Genomic DNA, 21,497 nt, shown 5'->3' with positions numbered 1-21,497 from the left:
CCACATTTAGTTTTATTCAACTATCATTAACATGCAAAATCTAAAAACACCAGATTTGATACTATCTCTATAATTTGTCTCAGAAAAATGTAATAAATAGGCATGGGTTAAAAGTAACCCTGGGTAAACTACGGATATAGTCGGTGTTAGGGTTGAGTGAGTTAAAGCTGACGAAAATTCCGGCGTAATTAGTAGGCGTGTGGTACGTCAAGGTGTTTTGCGACCGACTTTGTGACGGTTAAAAGTGCGTCCTCTACACCGAGATGGTGCTGTTGTGCTAAACATTGTGGTAAATATTTTAAATAATAATTCGCTCCATTACTACATGTCGAGCACTTTTCGTACCATATTTGTATCAAACACGATTCAATATATATATATATATATATATATATATATATATATATATATATATATATATATATATATATATATCCCTCTCTTTCTCTCATGCGTGCGCGCATACACATACACACAACATAGACAGATACATTTCGTTTTCAATTTTTTACATTTGTAATAATCTGACATTAAATATTATCATTATCAATTGGTCATTTAATCTACCATAAAGTAAATCTATCAGTCAATCAATAACATGTCCTTGTTTTCGCTGCATAATATGAAATATTGAACAGTTTAATTGCTGATGGAACGAACGTTGATTGTACTTGTTAGTTCCACATTTAGTTTTATTCAACTATCATTAACATGCAAAATCTAAAAACACCAGATTTGATACTATCTCTATAATTTGTCTCAGAAAAATGTAATAAATAGGCATGGGTTAAAAGTAACCCTGGGTAAACTACGGATATAGTCGGTGTTAGGGTTGAGTGAGTTAAAGCTGACGAAAATTCCGGCGTAATTAGTAGGCGTGTGGTACGTCAAGGTGTTTTGCGACCGACTTTGTGACGGTTAAAAGTGCGTCCTCTACACCGAGATGGTGCTGTTGTGCTAATTGATATGGATCTAGCAATTTCAGGTCGTAACATGTTTGTAGGAGCTCACATTTAATTTTTTTTTCTAAACAGTTCATGACAAGCGCCGCTGCAAGCGTCGAATAGACCAATTTCGGATAAGATGTTTATAGTAACAACAGATTTATAATCATCAGGGCTTACTCCCTGTATTGCCAGTTGAGTGATCTCATCTGCCATAAGACCAGCATTGAAGAGACCAAATCATTTCTTTTAACCTTCCTCTTACCGACTATAGGAAAATCCTCACATTCGTTACGTTACAACCATAATTTTCCTCATCTTGATTTCTTTTTTACATCACAAAATGTTATGGATGTTTAAAATTGTTTTGCTGACGAAGGGTTTGTACCCTTTGTATCCTTCTATTGTCAATTGTCTGTACAGTTTCCCATCCAATACCTTCTATTGTCAATTGTCTGTACAGTTTCCCATCCAATACCTTCTATTGTCACCTTTTCGTTAGTATTTTTTGCGATCTCAGGTTTCAAGCAGCCCCCATTGCTCTCGACAGATACCACCAATATTAGGTTTTCCTACTTTTTACAAAGGCACAAGGCCAGGTTAATCCGATGAATGGAGACATCCGTGCTTTCGATTAGTTTGTTCTTCAATATCCTGTTGATTTCCTGCATCGACTTGTACCTAAACACAATCTTGCTAACTTTTTCATCAGTTTCGTATCCTTCGTTTGACGACGCGTTCTATGACTATTATTCTTGCCATCGCCATTATTACCTTTCCCCGTCTCTTCAAATTTTCCAGTTCCACATTCTTCCATGCAAAAGGAATTGTTGTCAACAACTTTATTATAATACTCCATCGCGTCATCAACCGTGGATAATTCTTTAACATATTTGGTGGAAGATTCCGTTCGATCGTCTTTTATTTGATCACCATTTTTCTTCACGCTGCCCTCTCTCATTTTTGAATTTGGACTTTTAGATACACTGTTTTCATCCATCATGTCACGATCTATGTATATCTGTACACTTTTGTTATCCTTGTCCATTTTAACACCGATATTGTCACAATCGCTAGTCTCATTTTCATCAAATGCATCATTGTGATTACCCCCAAAACTATTTCTACCTGTTCCATCAAAATCCATTTTGTCTAAAACACCACCTTTACAATATTATTTTGATTAGTTTGTCGCTTTCTTATAATTGTGAAAAATAAAATAATGGACGAGCAGTTTAAACAGCTTCTTCAATAATGTATAAATGTTGTTAACACTCTGTTCTTTCCTACGTGTTCCGATTCTCTTAGATATACTTTTCACCTTTAAGAAATCAAGGAATTTGCGCTTTTTTCGCCTTCAACGAATATTCAATAATTTGAACGAAATACGTAAGAGTTTTAAGAAACTTCCAATTGGAAGAATTAGGAAATAATAATTATCCTTTCGTGGGATAATGACAGATATCCTGGAAACTGTCTAATTCATCCTCTCAGTGTTTTAAATCATCTCCTGTTTTCAAAGTTTGAGTGTCCAAGTCGTGACTCCCCGATTTTCATAGGAATTCAATGCCTATGGATAGAAAAAAAAAGAGAAGTGAAATATTATGAACTCCACCATTTCCAAAAACAAGTAAAAAGGGTCTTTTATTTTGTAGATTGGCCCTACCAGATTGTTGCCACATTTTAAAGCTTTGCTGTTGCCGCCATTTTTATTTTTTCAGGATTAATTTTACCATTTGTGGTCCAAAAAATACAAAGCTGCTTACATGATAGTTCTTTTTTCTTTTGCAATTATCTATGCAAATGATCAATAATATTGTTTTTTTTACCAGCCCTCCTTCCATACTGTATTCTTTTACCGAATAAAGATTTTAAAGCCCCTTTTGCGTTGTGACAAGAAATAAGCGGTTTATGATCTAATATCTCTTGGTGAAAGATATGCTTTTTAACAAGGTGCTTTTTATCTGATTCCCAGAAAAGAAATGAAAAAGCGCGTAGCAACTGAAACTTAGGTGCTCATTTTTGCAGGTCTGATAACCGACCGCCTTTATAGGCCTGATTCAACATTTTTGTATTTCACGTTGGTTTGAGAGTATTCCCATTACCATATTGGTTATCAGACCTGCAAATAAGTACCTACATGTTGACTGAAACGAATTTCGACATGGTAGCCGATATTCTTGCATGCTGCATGTTAAGCATACTTCAGTCACGGAGAATACATTTTATAATCAACAACCACAGCGTGGAATTAGATATGGTGAATTCCTGCGCTATCTTTTCTCAAACAAAATCTCAAACAAAAAGAAATTATCATGAGTACATAAATAGTACAATACCAGTTTTTGTTTTATCTAAAGAAGAAAATAATTGACTTGCTTCTAAAGATGAGAGTTTTTGCCAAGATGAGGGTCATTTAAATCGATCGATATTTGAAAGACGAGTTTTCTGGCCAAGTTTTTAAATACGTGTCTTTCCAGAGTACAGCAGTTGACTGGTAAAATCAGAGGTTTATGGCCAAAAACTGTTACAAATCAGACTTTTCAGAGTGTACGACAGATGTGACTTGTATTTATGAATGTAATTCAAATTAAGCCTCTTCTTTATACAAACCATAACGAGGATATTGTGGAGATTAAATATATATATATATATTTTTTTTATAGAGCACCATTTAATCCAATATTAAATTATTTGTATTGATTTGTGTTCTGTACAGGGTGCACTGGGGATATATTATTTCTACAATGGTAATGGTATCAGCACAGTGCTAAAGTTTAGAAAGGCTGATTATTTTAGGGGGATGATTTTTACCTGTATATGCGGCTATGTGGTCTTGTGGTATGACACTCGCTTTCGGATCGGAAGGTCCTGAGTTCGAGCCTAACTCGGCGCATAGTTAAGTCCTTGGAAAAGGCTCTTTATTCACATTCTCTCATAGTATTCAGGTGTAAAATGAATACCTGGCCGTTAACAGCGTTGTCTTTGCCCGAAAAAAAAATGTAATATCGCCTAACAGGCGTCATGTCACGTCCTATATGTTACGAGTTGCTGTTGGCTAGGGACCCCGTGTAAAGCGCTTTGAGCACGTTTAGTTGATTATTGCGCTAAATAAAAAAGCTGAAGTTTTTCTTTTTGCTTATTCTGGCACTGTGTCATACATAATATATTTTCTGATTTTTATCTTATTTTGCTTTTGTACATTAAATTTTTAACCTGTATCGTATAATTTTATCATTGTACTTTTTATGCAGACATTTACCACCTTGTATATCGAGTGATTAACCAGTTAACTCCCGAACTCTGGAAAAGTCACGTATTTAAAAACTGAACCAGAAAACTCGTCCTTCAAATATCGGTCAACATAAATGACCCTCATCTTGGCATAAACTCTCATACCTGGGGCAAAATGGGGATTATTTTTATCGATCGATTTTGAAGTATAATATTTGTTTCCAAAAAGTAAAAATGTGTGTTTTGTCAAATTTTGACAAAGGCAATGTGATGGTAAAAAGGTGGAGGAAGTCATTAGTTATGATTTAATTTGCTGTTTGACCAAAGCGTAATTATGCAATGCACATAAGTAAAAGCTATTAAATAGTGGTGGGGGTAATATTGTTATTACAATGATGTTGATGTTTTCTGGAAATAATGATGATGATGATGATGATGATGATGATGATGATGATGATGATGATGATGATGATAATAATAATAATAATGATGATAATAATAACAATAATAATAATAATAATAATAATAATAATAATAATAATAATAATAATAATAATAATAATAATAATAATAATAGACTAATAATAATAATAATAACACTAATAATAAAAATAACAATAATAATAATAATATTGGAAATAATGATTTTTTGAAATAATATTAACAATGATAAAACAATAATAACAAAAGTAGTAGAGATAATAATAATAATAATAATAATAATAATAATAATAATAATAATAATAATAATAATAATAATAATAATGATAATAGTAATAATAATAATAATAATAATAATAATAATAATAATAATAATAATAATAATAATAATAATGATAATAATAATAACAATAATAAAAATAATGTTGATGGAGACGACGACGACGACGACGACGATGATGATGATGATGATGATTATGATGATTATGATGATGATGTTGATGATGAAGATGATGATGATGATGATGATGACGACGATAATGATGGTGATGATGATGATGATGATGATGATGATGATGATGATGATGATGATGATGATGACGATGACGCACCGAAACAAGTGTTTCTGACATAAAGAAACAGACTTTTAAAATCCTTATATAAATAACATACCGATCGATTGAGCTAAGATTTGAATCCACAAACCTTCAAGCCATAGACAAACTATTACTGACTTCACGACCACAACACAGCACTACCTACTGGGAACTACGGACTGTTCGGTTCGAGAGGTTCGCAACGCATCCAAAAAATTTGGCCTACATTCCATTTAATCTGTTCTAAAACCTTAATGTAATTTTACATACACCGTCAAACATCGTCCGTTTACTGCCACTATACATGTTCTACAAACAAGCGGTGAACCGTGTAAATATGGAGTAAAATAGAATATGTAACAGCTTCATAAATCAACACAAAATCTAACAATTAGTGGTTCAATCCGTCTTCAATCAACACCTTAATTAATAGAGATTGTAGGCGAAATAAATGATCGAAATCGACAATCACTTATTCACAGGTCTGATAACCGAACCAATTATGGGCTTGATTCTTTTTTAAATTTAAAAAAAGCGATTAACAAATGGTCCCTGGCCAATAGCAATACGTAACATGTAGAACGAGACATGACGCCTGTCAGGCGATATTACTATTTTTTTTCCGATAGAGACATCGCTGCTAACAGCCAGGTACTCATTTTACACATGAGTACGGTCAGAGAATGTGAATAAAGAGACTTTTCTAAGGACTCAACTATTCGCCGAGCAAGGCTCGAACCCAGGACCTTCCGATCCGAAAGGGAGTGTCATACCACAAGACAACAAAGCCGCATTATCCACATTATTGCAATGGACAAGCCTACTAATTCAAACTGAATGTCCCACATCACAGAGCCCAAAACACTTGGGGCTATCAGGCATGTCAATAAATCGAAAACAGATCGAAATCGTCTAACATTGTTTTGGGATTGGCTGAAAAATAAATTATTTGATTATAAAACGGGTGCAGTCGAGATTTTTTTTTTCGGACCCCTGTCCACCCAGCAGTGATTGAGTAGCTGGGTCTGTTAGATCTGGCGGAAAGTACTTTGCGTCCTATCTAAAGTGTAGCAAGCAATTGCTGTTGTACGTTTCACGCTATAGAAACCGGGATAAACACCGGATCCATGGGCCTCATGGCTTTGAAGAGCTACTTAATATTTCTTCACTCTCGTTTTTATTTGGATTATAACCTCATGCAACATACTAAATGTAACCGGCCACTCGAAGCGGTATTATGTCATGTTAAATTAGGAGCTGGAAGTTGAACTTATAGTTGCAGCAAATATGAAAGTTGGAGTTTATTTCTATTCGTTGTGGTGGAGAATAAACACAATTTTTTACATTGCAAAAAGCTTAAAGTTGATATTCTTGTCATTTCAATGCTAGATTCCCATTTTGAGTCCCTAAATATCCCGACATAATACCGTTTTGAGACACAAATAACCATGTGAAATTGAATGTAAGCTTCAAGTTGATTTACAAAAACAGACAAAATGGACGTTTCGGGTTTCCCCTTTATTAACAAAACATGATGAATAAAACACTACAGACGAATGAGATAATGTGGTAGTGGCGTTGTTAATACGCCCATCGATGTTTTTGTTTATTCATCTTACATTCAATTTCACATTGTTTTTTTATTTCTTCGAGCTTCGAGCAGCAAAATTTACATTACGTTTTTAGATGAGGGATCACAAATGTAAATATATAGTTTTGCAAGAAAAACCAAAGAGCAGTCATGTATTATGGCTATTAACGGTGGATGAGAAGAGACCCTTAGCGAGACAAGAATTTCCCCCCTATGTTTGCATTGACTGATAACAAGCTTCGAAGTTCCAAAGACCTATTCCCTCACTATGACGAGACTTTAAGGTCACCCCATGTTTTGATTGACATGACAAAACGCTTTTGTTTTCATTTTAGCCAATTTTTATATTTTACGTTAGATACCGATGAATTCAGATGATATTAAACTTGTCAAAAATTATTCTTTTATCCAGGTATTCGAAAAGAAGATCACAGGGTGCCAAATTAACCCCTAGATTAATGCGGCTATGTGGTCTATTGATATGACACTCGCTATAGGATCGGAAGGTTCTGGGTTTGAGCCTCGCTCGGCACATAGTTGAGTCCTTTACTCACATTCTCTCACCGTACTCAGGTGTAAAATGAGTGCCTGGTCGTGAACAGCGTTGTATCTGTCCAAAAAAACGTAATATCGGCTAACAGGCGTCATGTCCCGTCCTACATGGTAAGTGTTGCTGTTGGACAGGGACCCCTTGTAAAAGTGCTTTGAGAGCATTTAGTGGATATTGCGCTATATAAGAGCTCAATAAACGCTCAATTTTTATTGTCATTTTATAATGTCAACTGAAGTCAAGTGTACAAATTTCAGTTTTCAATGTACTGATTTAAAATATAATAATAATAATAATAATAATATAATAATAATAATAATAATAATAATAATAATAATAATAATAATAATAATAATAATAATAATAATAAATAAATAAATAATAAATAAATAAATATTATAAAAAAAATAAATAATAATAATGATAATAATAATAATAATAATAATAATAATAATAATAATAATAATAATAATGATAATAATAACAATAATAATAATAATAATAATAATAGTAATAATAATAATAATAATAATAATAATAATAATAATAATATAATAATAATAATAATAATAATAATAATAATAAAATAATAATAATAATAATAATAATAATAATAATAAAAGAACTATCTTTCTTCATTAGAACTATCTCGGAGTGGAATGGGCAGGATGAACTGGTCATCATGGCACCACACCTAAACGATTTCAAGGCCCGACTGACATGGGCCCGCGCCCAATGAGGACGCGGCTGAAATACAACCAGACCATTGGTTTCTTCAGCGCCAACCATACAGAATAATAATAATAATAATAATAATAATAATAATAATAATAATAATAATAATAATAATAATAATAATAATCTTTCAGCTTATCCCGCATTTTGCAGGGTTGCCATAATGAATGTCACATCTCCATGCATCTCGTTTCAGAGCATCATCTTCCTCCAGACCCAGACACAGACCCAGACCCTTATCCAACCATCTAGTCTTTGGGCGTCCCTTTTTCCTCTCTCCCGCTAATTGTAAGTCCAATACTTTCCTTCCCACGTACTCCCTTTCTCGTCTCTTTACATGTCCGAACCATTTCAACCTATCTTTTCTCATCTTTATTGATACATTCTTCACTTCAGTCAACCTTCGAATTCGTTCATTTTTCACTTTATCATTTCTTGTCCAGCCAAGTGACCATCTCAACATCCTCAGTTCTGCCACCTCAACTTCTTTATCTTGTTTCTTTGTTGTGGCTGCTGTCTCTAGTCCATATAACATTGCTGGCCATACAACTGTTGTATATATTTCCCCCTTCAGATTTGCGGAAATTCGTTTGTCACACATAACTCCAGTTACCTTCCTCCAATTATTCCAGCCTGCCTGTATCCTCTTCTTCAACATCTTTTCCAATCCTCTTATCGATTACTCTTTCCAATAATAATAATAATAATAATAAAAATAATAATAATAATAATAATAATAATAATAATAATAATAATAATAATAATAATAATAAATAATAATAATAATAATAATAATGATGATACTAATAATAATAATAATAATAATAATAATAATAATAATAATGATACTAATAATAATAATAATAATAATAATAATAATAATAATAATAATAATAATAATAATAACGATGATGAAGATTATGATAAAAATAATAATAATAATGATAATGATGATAATAATAATAATTGCAGAACATTGAAGGAACCATACTATGCTGTTGCTACTCAGATTCCATATACACCTAAGATTGAATACTCAAATAGAACGAGCAGGTCAACCACTCGGAACGCGTAACTGTAACAAGATGACCACCACAGTTAACAATGCTACAAACAATTCAATAGAGACCAAAGCTGATCCACCAAAACAAAACAATAAATATCACTGGCAGTAATACCGAGTATTAATAAAAAAAAGAACAAACCTGTGATTAAATGTCAATATTGTGGAATGAAAGGCCACACAGCAGACAAATGCTACAAAATCGTGGGATATCAGTATCGTTTATAGAAAGGTCTAGCGGTTCAAGCAGAAGCCGAATCGCAGATTGGCTGGTGACGGCCTGTCAGCGTATTGGCTCAGTTGGGTCACCAGCAACCTACCCCCGAAGTCTGACTCGTGGCAAACCGAGTAAAACCGAAACATATGTTCAATCTATTAAATATCTCTAAACAAAACATTGCATAATTGTTGAACACTTAAAACCAATAAAAAGAGTCTAGAGTTCTAGGTTAATAGTAAAAAATACGTCAAAGTTCAATGAATGTAGGTAAAATGGATGCAGTACATCACGATGCATGAAATGTGAAATAATCTACAAGGTTGGAGAGATAGATCAATAGATCTTTGAGAGAGAGAGAGAGAGAGAGAGAGAGAGAGAGAGAGAGAGATGACAATCTAGAAGAGGAAGAGATAAAGAAAAGAATAATATTGTATGTTTATCGAGTACAGTAACCATGACATTAATAATAATCTATAGGGGGAGGTGGGGAGAGAGAGAGAGAGAGAGAGAGAGAGAGAGAGAGAGAGAGAGAGAGAGGTGATGTAGAAGAGGGAGAAATAAAGAAAAGTACAATAATGTAGACTAATAGTAATAGTGTTAATCGAGTAAGTTAAGCCACAACATCTGAAATAATATACAAAAGGAGAGAGAGGGGAGAGAGAGAGAGAGAGAGAGAGAGAGAGAGAGAGAGAGAGAGAGAGAGAGAGAGAGGAGTGGGGGGGAAGATGAAAATGTAGAAGAGGGAGAGATAAAGAAAAGTACAATCACGTAGGTACACCGAGTACGGCACACCATAACATGTGAAAAAAATCTACAAGACAAGGGGGGGGGGGAGCGGGAGAAAGAGAGAGAGAGAGAGAGAGAGAAGAAGAAAGAAGAGAGGGGGGGGGGGAGGAAGAGAGGGGGGGAGGAAGAGAGGGGGGGGAGGAAGAGAGAGAGAGAGGTAAGGAGAGGGAGATAGAAAGAGAGGAAGAGAGAGAGAGAGAGAGAGAGAGAGAGAGAGAGAGAGAGAGAGAGAGATGACAACATCGAAGATTGAAAATGAAATTTAAGATCCTGGGGGTAGGAGGGGAAAATGGGGGGGGGGGGGGGGGGGGAGAGAGAGAGTTAGATTCTTCTCTTGCTTTGTTTTATATTATGTGCTTTCCCACATTGTTCAATGATTGTTTGATTTAATGGACAATTTTTCGAGAGTTTAGATTCTGGGTATTTATAATGATATTATTAATACGTTTATAAAATAATGTATATTCATCTACTTTCATCTACTTTGTAATGGACAATATTTTGCGTTGGTTTGAGAGTATTTCTATTACAACATTGATTGAACCCATAACAATTTTGGGTTATCAGACATGTAAATAAGTACATTTGGGTTAAGGTTGATTATCTGATGATTTGATAATGGGAAAATGATACGTGATTGAGAATTACTTTCTTCTGTTAGACATGCCATGCTGCTTAATATGGATTTAGTAATGAGAGAATAAATTAAAAATGCAGGTTATGTCATTGTCGTATTGGTTTAGAGGTGTGACTAAGGACTCACAAAATGAATTACATTAGATTTAAGGTTTTGAATGTGTATTTATTATTATTATTATTATTATTATTATTATTATTATTATTATTATTATTATTATTATTATTATTATTATTATTGCCCTGTGGTTTCCATTCGAGAGCCTGCTTGGTTATATTACAGGGCTCTTTTCGCAGAGTATGGCCAACCCATCGCCATTTTCTACGTCTGACCTGGACATCCATTTGGTTTGTTCTTGTCCAAAGGTCAGCATTTGGCACTTTGTCAAATCTGAGCCACCTGACCACACACATTTTCTTCTCTCGACAAGTAAACGTTTTCCAACCTAAACGAAAAAAAAAACAAGAAAAATACCCCCAAATAAACAAGAAAAATTGAGAATTTATATAACGCAATATTAACTAAACGTACTCAAAGCGCTTTACAAGGAGTCTTTAGCCAACTATAATACTTGAGGCGTAGGACGAGACATGACGCCTGATAGACATATTGCATTTTTTTTTCTGATGAGGACAACGCCGTTAACGACCAGGCACTCATTTTATGCCTGAGTAGGGTGAGAGAATGTGAGTAAAGAGCCGTTTCCAATGACTCAATTATGCGCTACTCAGAGCGCGACTTGAACCCTGGATCTTCCTATTCAAAAGCGAAAAAAAAAATTTTCCTGCTCCCCTGCCCTCCCAGCAGTGATTGGGTAGCTGGGTCTGTTTGATCTGGTGGAAGTACTTTGCGATATATTAACGTCCTATCCAAAGGATAGCAAACAATTGTTATTGTCCGTTCCACGCAATAGAAACCGGGATAATCCCCGCTCCATGGGCCTGATGGCTCTGAAGGACTGATTTATTCCATGTGTTATTTTAACAAGTAGTCCTTCAGAGCCGTTAGGCCCATGGAGCCGGAGTCTATCCCGGTTTCTAAAGGGTGAAACGGACAATATTAATTGCTTGCTATCCTTTGGATTGGTCGCTAGTCTATCGCAAAGCACTTTCCACCAGGTCTAAGAGACCCCTACCCATTCACTGCTGGGTAGACAGGGGGGTCAGAAAAAAAATCTCGAATGCACCAGGGATCGATCTTGGTCCCATTGCTGTGTGAAGCGAGTGCTCTACCAACTGAGTTATTGGGACCCCCGTGTGTTAATTATTATTGCAAGTTTTAATGGGCTTCATAATAATAATGCAATGTTTTAATAAGTGAAATTTTAAAACAAAACAAAATAAAGACAACAACAGCATTAACATAAAACCACAAGCCTTAAAAAATACTTGTTTAAAAATTTTTGATTGATTCGCAAGGCAAAGATCAATAAACAGTTGCTATATCAGTTCTCTGGCGTTCTCTGTAAAAAATATGTATTTAAAAATTTGGCCAGAAAACTCGCCCTTCAAATATCAATCGATTTACCTAACCAATTGACCCTGACTTACTTGACTTAGATGCCTTTCGCGTCTCGACCGAAAGATCGGGGCGCCTTGGCTGTTTCCAGTATTTCCTGTGTGAGGTGTCTCCAATATTGCCGGTCCTCTGCTAGGGTTCTCAGATTTTCAAGGTCCCCTGCCGTTATGAGACTAATGCTTTGTCCAAGTGTTGTGAGGTTTTTGTTTAGGATCACAGGGAGTGTTGTGATCGGTCTTCCTCTGAAAAGGTTCTCGTGTTTTTGGAAGTATCCCGACATGGCTTGGTTAGCTGGTATATTTTTGTCCCTGCGTAGTATGTGACCGAAAAGTTGCCATCGTTGTTGTAAAATGTCAAGGGAGATTGGTCTTTCTTTTGTGATCTTATAGAGTGATTCATTTGAGATCTTTTTTGGGTATTTGATGTCCAGTACCCTTCTTAGCTGTGTGCGATGGAAGGCATCCAGATGTTCTTCTTCGGATTTTGTCAACGCCCAAGTGCCGCAGTTATACAGAAGTACCGGCTTTACAAGAGCACGGTACACTTTCAGTTTGGTTTTTCTCTTTATTTTGTCACCTCTAATCCATACATTGGTGAGTTTACTGAGTGCGGCGTTTGATAGCTGTTTTCTTCTTTGTACATCCTCGGTGTCTCCAATTAGTGAGCCGACTTTCTTTGTTCTTTTCCATTCCTCTTTGTTCCTCGATATTGTTGTAAATTCGGTTTTATTGGCATTGACTTGGAGGTTATATTTCATGAGGGTATTTTGTATGATGTCTTTATTTGCTGGTGTTGATCCAATAAAATCGACATCATCTGCATAGGCGATTTCTCTAGGGATTGCATTCTCAATATGAGTCGTTGGTTTTGGAATGACTTTTCGAACTTCTTTCAGAGCGTGTTCTAAATATATTGTGAACAGAATCGGACTCAGACTATCTCCTTGGGGGGTCCCGATGTTACTATCGAACTGCGTCTGTTTTGTGGCCCCGTATATCCTTGGTTGTATCTTTGTGTTGCTGAGGAGAAATCGGATTATTCGGAGCTCGTCTTCGTCTACTATGTCTGTTAATATCTCCAAAAGTTTTCCTCTGTCGATCGTATCAAAGGCTGCGGACATATCGATTCCGGTTATTGTTATGGATATGTTTTCTTTGAGTGCCTTTGCTGCCAACCATTTATGTGTCCATACAACGTCCGATGTGCTTCGGTCTTGGCGAAACCCGCTTTGGCTATGTGATAGATATTTTTCTATTTTCGGTCTAATTCTGTTGAGGACAATAGTTGACAGTGTTTTTCTTATGGTATTCAGTAATGTTATTGGGCGCAGGTTGTTTACGGGTCCTTTCGTTTTTCCTGGTTTTTGTATTGTAATTAGGACACCGCTGTTTATGTCCCAGTCTTTGTGTGTTGAGAATGTTTTATTCATTATGTTTGCAATGCTCAGATCCAGGGAGAGGGTACCGCATTTCAGCAATTCAGTGGGAATTTCATCTTCGCCTGGGGATCTGTTATTGTTTAGGCACTTTATGCTATTTCTAACTTCAGTTGTTGTGATGCGGTTGTTTAGGTCTCTAGGGTTTCCTGAGAAGGGCGATATTTGTGAGACTTGTTTGTGAAATTTCTGCTGGAAGTGGTCAGTTACAATGTCAAGGATATCGTTGGGATTTGTTGTCTGTTTGCCAAATTTATCCTGTAGTTTTGGGTTCTCGAATGGTTTTCGGTTCAGAGATTTCGTCGCTTTGAACATAGACGATGCGTTATTTTTGGACTTTTCTATGTCTTCCACTTTTTTGTCTAATTCCTCGTTTCTGTGTTTTATTGTAAGTGATCGAATTGAATGCAGTATTTTGTTTCGTTCCGTTTTCAGGTTTATTATTTCTTCCGAGTCTTTCGTGTTTTGTATCCTGATCCCAAGTTCTTTTTGTTGCCGCGATAGATCGTTAATAGCGATGTTAGGCGTTCGATTTGGTTTGTTCTTAGTTGTATTAATAGAGCCTGCACTTTCTTCCCCCGCATATTTCATTGCCGCTTGCGTCTCTTTCCATTCATTGTTTGGATTGCTGTTTTGCTTTATTTTCCATAGACTTGAGTTAAGTTCATATTGGTAATGAATGCGACATTCTTGCTCATTTACTATTTTTGCCGTGTTTATTTTGACTGCCGTTTTACCTTTCTGTCTTCGTTGTCTGTACACATTTATGTTGAATTCGTTTTTACAAGTTTGTGATCGGATGTTAGCAGTGTACCACAGTATGATCGCGAGTTGGTTGAGTAGTGTTTATGGCTGTGTCGACATATGATATAGTCTATTTGGTTGTGTATTGTTATCATTTTGTCTTGGGTTTTGTCTTGATGGGTGGTTGAAAGCACTGTTTGTTATGAAAAGTTTTCTCTGTTCACAGAACTGGACTAATTTTTCTCCGTTATCGTTACGTTTTCCTTTTGAGTATGATCCTAAACATAATGTGTCACTGTCGAGACGTTTTCCTACTTTGGCATTAAAATCTCCAGCAATTATTAATATTGATTTGTTTCCTATTTTGTTCAGTGTATCGTCTAGGTCTTTGTAAAATTTATCAGTTTCCTCTGGGTATTGTTTTGCGCGTTGACTTGTTGGTGCGTAAACATTTACGATTGAGATAGTGAACGTCTTCTTACCGTGATCGTCTTTGTTATTGTTATTCTGGTTCCTTGAATTGATCTTACACTTAAGCTCAAGAACACATATTCTGTCCGAAACATTCCATTCGTCACTAGTCAGATCCCTGCAGTTTTTATTTATGAGAAATCCACCACCATAGTGAGGTGAACTGGAAGCAAAGCACAGCAGTCTGTGACCATTTATTGTTTGGTCGACGCCATCTTGGATCTTCGTCTCTTGTAAACACAACACATCGATTTTATAACTTTCTAAATCTTGACACAGTTGTTCCTTTCGAATGTTACTTTTAATAGATCTTAAGTTAAAAGTTCCAATATTAAGATTAGTCCACATCAGGTAAAAATTAAAGTTTCCACACAGTGAATAAATGGAAACATAAGACTATCCACTGAGCCGAAGCTCAATGTCATGTCAGCCATGTTGTCCGTATAATTGTCCCATAATTGACCCTCACCTTGGTAAAAAAAAAACTCTCAAACCGGGGACATGGTGTGGTGGTTCATATCAATGATAATTTTCACCCATAAAGATTAATAAAATATTATGTGCGGCTATGTGGTCTAGTGGTATAACACACGCTTTCGGATCGGAACGACCTGGGGTTCGAGGCTCGCTCGGCGAATAATTGAGTTCTTGGAAAAGGCTCTTTACTTACATTCTCTCACCGTCCTCATGTGTAAATTGAGTACCTGGCCGTTAACAGCGTTGTCTCTGTCCGAAAAAGATCGTAATATCGCCACTCAGGCGTCATGTCTCGTCCAACATATTAAGTGTTGCTGTTGGCCAGGGACCCCTTGTAAAGCGATTTGAGCACGTTTAGTGGATATTGCGCTATATAAAAAAGCTCCAAAATATGTCTTCTAATGAGTGCACAGACACCAGCGATGTGCAAAAACTTGGACTGAACTGCGCTGTCCAATCTGACTCTTCCTCCTGAGATAGCAAATCCTAAATCTGACAGTATGCCTTGAGAATACCGAATACAAAAAAAAAGAACGTGAGATTTTATATAGCGCAATATCCACTTAATGTGCTCAAAGCGCTTTACAAGGGGTCCCTGACCAACAGCAACACGTAACATGTAGAACGAGACATGACGCCTGTTAGGCGCGACTATAATTTTTTTAAAGACGCTGTTTAACTGCCAGGTACTCATTTCACACGTGAGTACGGTGAGAGAATGTGAGTAAAGAGCCTTTTCTAAGGACTCACTATGCGCCGAGCGAGGCTTCAACCCAGGACCTTCCGATCCGAAAGCGAGTGTCATACCACAAAACTACAAAGCCGAGCGGAGTTAGACGACGTTAATACTGATATGGGCCACGGGGCAAGGGTCTGGTTTACAGAAGGCAATGCCTGACGTCTCCTCTCAAGAAAAGTTTTACACGAGTGGGAACATGCGAAATGCGAAGATAGTTGCCAATCTGAAGCTAGGCCAGCCGACGAAGGAGGTTAAGCTACAACAGACTACAGACCCATCTCTCTCTCTCTCTCTCTCTCTCTCTCTCTCTCTCTCTCTCTCTCTCTCTCTCTCTCTCTCTCTCTGGCAACTTACAAACTAATAGAGCAAACTGAACCAATGAGAACCAGAAATAGACTAAAGGGAGATAACGCTACTCTATATTATGACCAATATAGACGACAAGTTTTATTTCGATTAACTCCCCTTATATCCATGACTTGATGATATTGTGAAAATTTGTCGCTGAGACCTTTTTTTGGAACTACTGAAACTGAATGAGTTTTATTTTGCTGGTCTGGGATTTCGCCCCCCCCCCCCCCCCCCCCCCCCGCCCCTCTTTTTTTCAACTGGACCTTGTAGTACGTAGTGAAGGGGTTTACCTCTGATTGGTAATCAGGAGGTCCAAGGTTAGATCCCCTGTCGAAGCAGGCTGATTTTTTAAAGATGTTTTTTGTTTGTTTTTCTTTCTTTCATGCTTTGTCTGGCACTGTTTCACCCAAACCTTTTCAGATCGTTTTCTTACACCCGTGCCTGCTCCCTAATTTGTTACATTAACATTTTCTTATCGTACTCAGGTTTACATTGAGTAGATTATCTGGCGATAACAGTTTGGTGACTGGAAAAAAAAAATATTAGAAAAGTCCCTTACAGGATTAATGTGTCATCCTACATCATAACTTTTATTATTGTCATTTATTTATTTATTTATTTATTTATTTATTTATTTATTTATTTATTTATTTATTCATTCATTCATTTATCATCTATAAATTTATTCATTAAAAATATTTTAAAACCATTTTATTTTCTAAAATACGCTCCACGGATAATCACACATTTCTCTAAAGTTAGGAAAAAGGGTGACGGGATTATTTTTTCTCTCGTCCGAGATTATTAAGGGACATCACGATTTTCAATTGGAAAGTCACAGACTAAATCGTCACATTAGTCACATTACAAGGGTTAATTCCATTTATCTTTTCTTGAGCTTTTGAGCTTTTTTTTTATATACCGCAACATCCACTCAACGTGCTCTAAGCATTTTACAAGGGGTCCCCAGTCAACAGCAACACGTAACATGTAGGACGAGACATGGACACCTGTTAGGCGATAATATGATTCTTTTTTCGGACAGAGACAAAACGCTGTTAACGACCAGGTACTCATTTTACACTTGAGTACGGTGAGAGAATGTGAGTAAAGAGCCTTTTCCAAGGACTTAACTATGCGCGGCTTTTGTCGGGGATACTTCAATTGCCGCGTACATGCGGGTAAATAAATACATCATGCCTCTGCATGATGTAACGTGCCCATTTGAACTTGGGTGCTCTCTGTACTTTTGATAAAATTCAGAAAAAAATGTCAATAAAACAGTGCCAGATAAACCAAGAAAGAAAAATACAAGAATAAAAAAGACACCAAAATAATTATTCTGTCTCTACTGTGGATCGAACCTCAGACCTTTTGAATACCGGTCAGACGTGCTATCATTTCTGTCATTTACACCACCAATACGCCAGGCCAGGCCAGGGCCATCCGTTGATGAAGGGAACGGACGTTTTCTGGTTCAAGTGAAAAACGTGTTATGTCAGTGTTCGGCAGTGTCACGTGACTTCCACATCAACATGGTGGTGTCGTTCGTGTCAAGGTGAACCAGGAAATGAAAAGCGACTTGAAAATTTAAATAAATCACAAATAGGAAACGTCGTTAGTTTTAGACTTGAAGACATCGTGCTTATCTTATAGAAGGAACAAAGTTGACGACACTCGGCTCTTTGTTAATGTTTTTAGACAGACATTTTTTAGATTATTTATCACACAAAAAAAAAAATCAGACTATAAACGTTCAAGGTTACACATAGTGTTGTGTGTTGGTACATTAAATCCGACGGGCGTATGTTTAGTATTTTACCTAAACGCAGAGCATCAATAGGGGCAGCGTGGCTAAGCGGTATAGTCTTTGCTTCGTACCGAAAGGTACCGAATTCGTCAATCTACCGCGCTGGGTTGCCTTGACCAAGTCACTTCGCCCCAACTCGCTGCATGATGGGTGTTGACAATGTGAATAGATAATTCCACTATTACGAATTGTTATTTAGACTGCTTAAACTACAACCCAAGTGTTCGGTTGTCTTTTATCTGTTCTGACCGTTATGGCACGAGATGTCTAGAAATAAAACACTTCATTTGTTAATCAACTGTCTTCAATCTCAATGATTTATTAACGAAGTTAACATGGTGGCAGCGGAAAACATTATCTAAATCCAAGTAGGTACATGATAATTGCTATCTAGTCGGATTGTGGCACGATTTGTCACGATCACGCGTTCGACGCAGACGGCTGGTAGAGCAAGGGAGATATCGTGGAAGTTTTACTCGATTGCATCCCTTAGACCTGAACTACTATGGCAGAAGCTAATTTCAGACTACCGAATATACTCAGATTGAATGACGGTAACATAGCCGAACAATTCAAAAAATGGAGAAGGCAGATGGAGATCTACCTCGAAGCATCAGGTGCATCGACAAAGTCAACAAAGGCACAAGCTGCTATAATACTCCATTGCGCAGGTTCGGATGCGATCGAAGTATTTGATCAAATGGACTTCCTAGAAGGAGAAGATAGGGATAGTCCAGATACTGTACTGAATAAACTAGAGAAGTACTGTCTACCGAGAAACAATGAAGTACTCCAAAGATATAGATTTTGGAATATTCCATACGATCACCCTTTCGATAAATTCGTCACGGAATTAAAGGCTCAGGCTGAGCAATGCAATTTCGAGGAGAAGGACAAGATGATCCGAGATAAGATTGTATTTTGTGCACCGAAACACCTTAAAGAAAAGCTGCTCAAAGATACGGAATTGTCTCTGAAAAAGACCATTGAAACCTGCCAGGCCCATGAGCAAACAGCTTCCCAGATAGAGGAAATGCAACCGACAAAGGCAAGATCCTCCCAACAGAGAATAGATAGAATAGGGGCCGCCCAAGGAACAGGGAATTTTAAGAACAAAAGAACAGCAAATGAGTGCAGATACTGCGGACTCAAACATGACTTTGATGACAAAAAGAAATGTCCAGCTTGGGGAAAATATTGTTCCAGGTGCAAGTTAAAGAACCATTTTAAAGCAAAATGTAGGTCTAAAATCAATGCAGTACAAGTAGATGACGACTCTGATGAACAGTATGACGACAAATGGCTGTTGGCAATGGGAAATTCAGGCAACACCAAACAGTCGACATGCGTGTTGAATATCAATGACAACAAAGTTCGTTTCAAAATTGATACCGCCGCAGATGTGAACACTATCTGTCAACAACACGTCAGACGTGACCAAGTGGTTCCAACGAAAACGAGACTAGCGATGTGGAACAAAAGCAAAATGGTACCTAAAGGAGAAACAACACTTGATGTCATCAACCCTAAGACAAAATCACACCACAAGGTTAAATTCATGGTGGTAAAGAATGAATTCAGTTGCCTATTAGGATTGAAAACACTACAAGACCTGAATTTCATAACTTTCAATGATGACAAATATGTTGCCAATGTAACTGCGAATGACAATTTAGGTGATTTAGGTGAAGCCCGACTTAAGGTAGACACCACCAAACAACCAAGAAGATTGCCGTGCAGAAAAGTGCCATTTGCACTACAAGACAAAGTAAAATCCGAGCTCAACAGGCTTATTGAAAGGGGTATTCTTTGTCCAGTTGACGAGCCGACAGAGTGGGTAAACCAAATGGCAGTGGTTGAGAAAGCCAATGGAGATTTGAGAATATGTATTGATCCCAGACCACTAAATGACGCCCTCATGCGAGAACACCACAAGCTACTGACGCTTGATGACGTGTTACCTAAATTTCAGAATGCAAAAGTATTCACAAAACTCGATGTCAAGGAAGCGTTCTGGCATATAAAACTAGATAGAAAATCCAGTTTCCTCACGACTATGATAACACCAATGGGTAGATTAAGATGGACCAGACTACCTTTCGGTTTGAATGTTTCAAGCGAAATCTTCTCAAAGCACCTGTCTAGCGCACTTGAAGGTCTTGATGGAACCATAAATGTAGCAGATGATATCATAGTAGTCGGTTGTGGAGAAACCAAAGAAGATGCGATGAGGAACCATGATCACAACTATGGAAAGTTGAAAGAGAGATGTCAACAAAAGAACATACGCTTGAATGACCAGAAGGCAAGAGAACGACAAGATGAAGTCACATTCATGGGCCATAGAATTAGTGACAAAGGAATAGAGCCCGACCAAAAGAAAGTTGAAGCGATCGTTAACATGCCTACACCAAGGGACGTGCATGATGTCAAACGATTTTGTGGAATGGTACAGTACCTAGCCCGATTTCTCACAAAATTATCAGACATGTTAAGGCCATTAAGAGAACTGACAAAGAAAGATCAGAACTTTTCATGGACTGAAGAATGTGACAGATCATTTAAGAAAGTAAAGGAAGCAATAAGCAAAACTCCTGTCCTGAAATATTATGATGAGAACAAGGGATTAGAACTGCAGGTAGATAGCAGCAAGGACGGACTTGGGGCTGTTTTGATGCAAGAAGGTCAACCCATTGAGTTTGCTTCCAGAACATTGACAGAAACAGAACAGCGATGGGCACAGATAGAAAAAGAGATGCTTGCAATCGTTTTCGGTTTAGAAAGATTTGACCAATATACCTATGGTAGGAAGATATTCGTCATTACTGATCATAAACCTCTAGAGACAATAATCAGAAAACCTTTGAGCGAGGCGCCACGGAGATTACAAAGACTCCTAATGAGAAGCAATCGGTACGATATCGAGTTGAAATGGGCTAAAGGTTCATCACTGCTCATAGCCGACACACTATCAAGAGCAACAATAAGTTGCACGTCAACAGAGAACGGCGAAGAACCAAAGGAAAAAGCATATCTGCCTGATGAGATACTGAAAAAAATTAAAATAGCAACACAGGAAGACAGGTCTCTACAAGCCCTCAAACATGTCATTGTGAATGGATGGTCAATACACAAGGACAGCATGCCAACTGAGA

General features: G+C 37.0%; 1 protein-coding gene across 3 annotated transcripts; it reads right to left on the bottom strand.

Annotated features, from left to right (window-relative positions):
• Positions 1-490: 490 nt before the first annotated feature.
• LOC144980907 (uncharacterized) lies at positions 491-11,225 on the bottom strand. Of its 3 annotated transcripts, none has more exons than XM_078928825.1 (2): positions 11,130-11,225; positions 491-2,514 (listed from the first exon to the last, which is right to left on the bottom strand). In XM_078928825.1, the coding sequence occupies exon 2, from the start codon at positions 2,089-2,091 to the stop codon at positions 1,591-1,593; it is 501 nt and encodes a 166-aa protein (XP_078784951.1). In that variant the 5' UTR covers positions 2,092-2,514; positions 11,130-11,225; the 3' UTR covers positions 491-1,590. The 3 variants fall into 3 exon arrangements, with proteins under 3 accessions (XP_078784951.1, XP_078784950.1, XP_078784948.1); XM_078928824.1 differs by lacking the exon at positions 11,130-11,225 and adding an exon at positions 9,297-9,403; XM_078928822.1 differs by lacking the exon at positions 11,130-11,225 and adding an exon at positions 5,292-5,391.
• Between the last annotated feature and the right edge of the window lie 10,272 nt (positions 11,226-21,497).

This window comes from Berghia stephanieae, chromosome 10, assembly GCF_034508935.2.
Source record: "Berghia stephanieae isolate SIO BIC M18660-M18661 chromosome 10, UCSD_Bste_1.3, whole genome shotgun sequence".
Lineage (NCBI taxonomy): Eukaryota > Metazoa > Mollusca > Gastropoda > Nudibranchia > Aeolidiidae > Berghia > Berghia stephanieae.
Note: the sequence above shows the minus strand (reverse complement) of the source record. Positions and strands in the feature narration are given on the sequence as shown.

Coding starts and splice junctions, on each gene's coding strand:
- LOC144980907 (XM_078928825.1), bottom strand. CDS start 2,091: ATGGATTTTGATGGAACAGGTAGAAATAGTTTTGGGGGTAATCACAAT.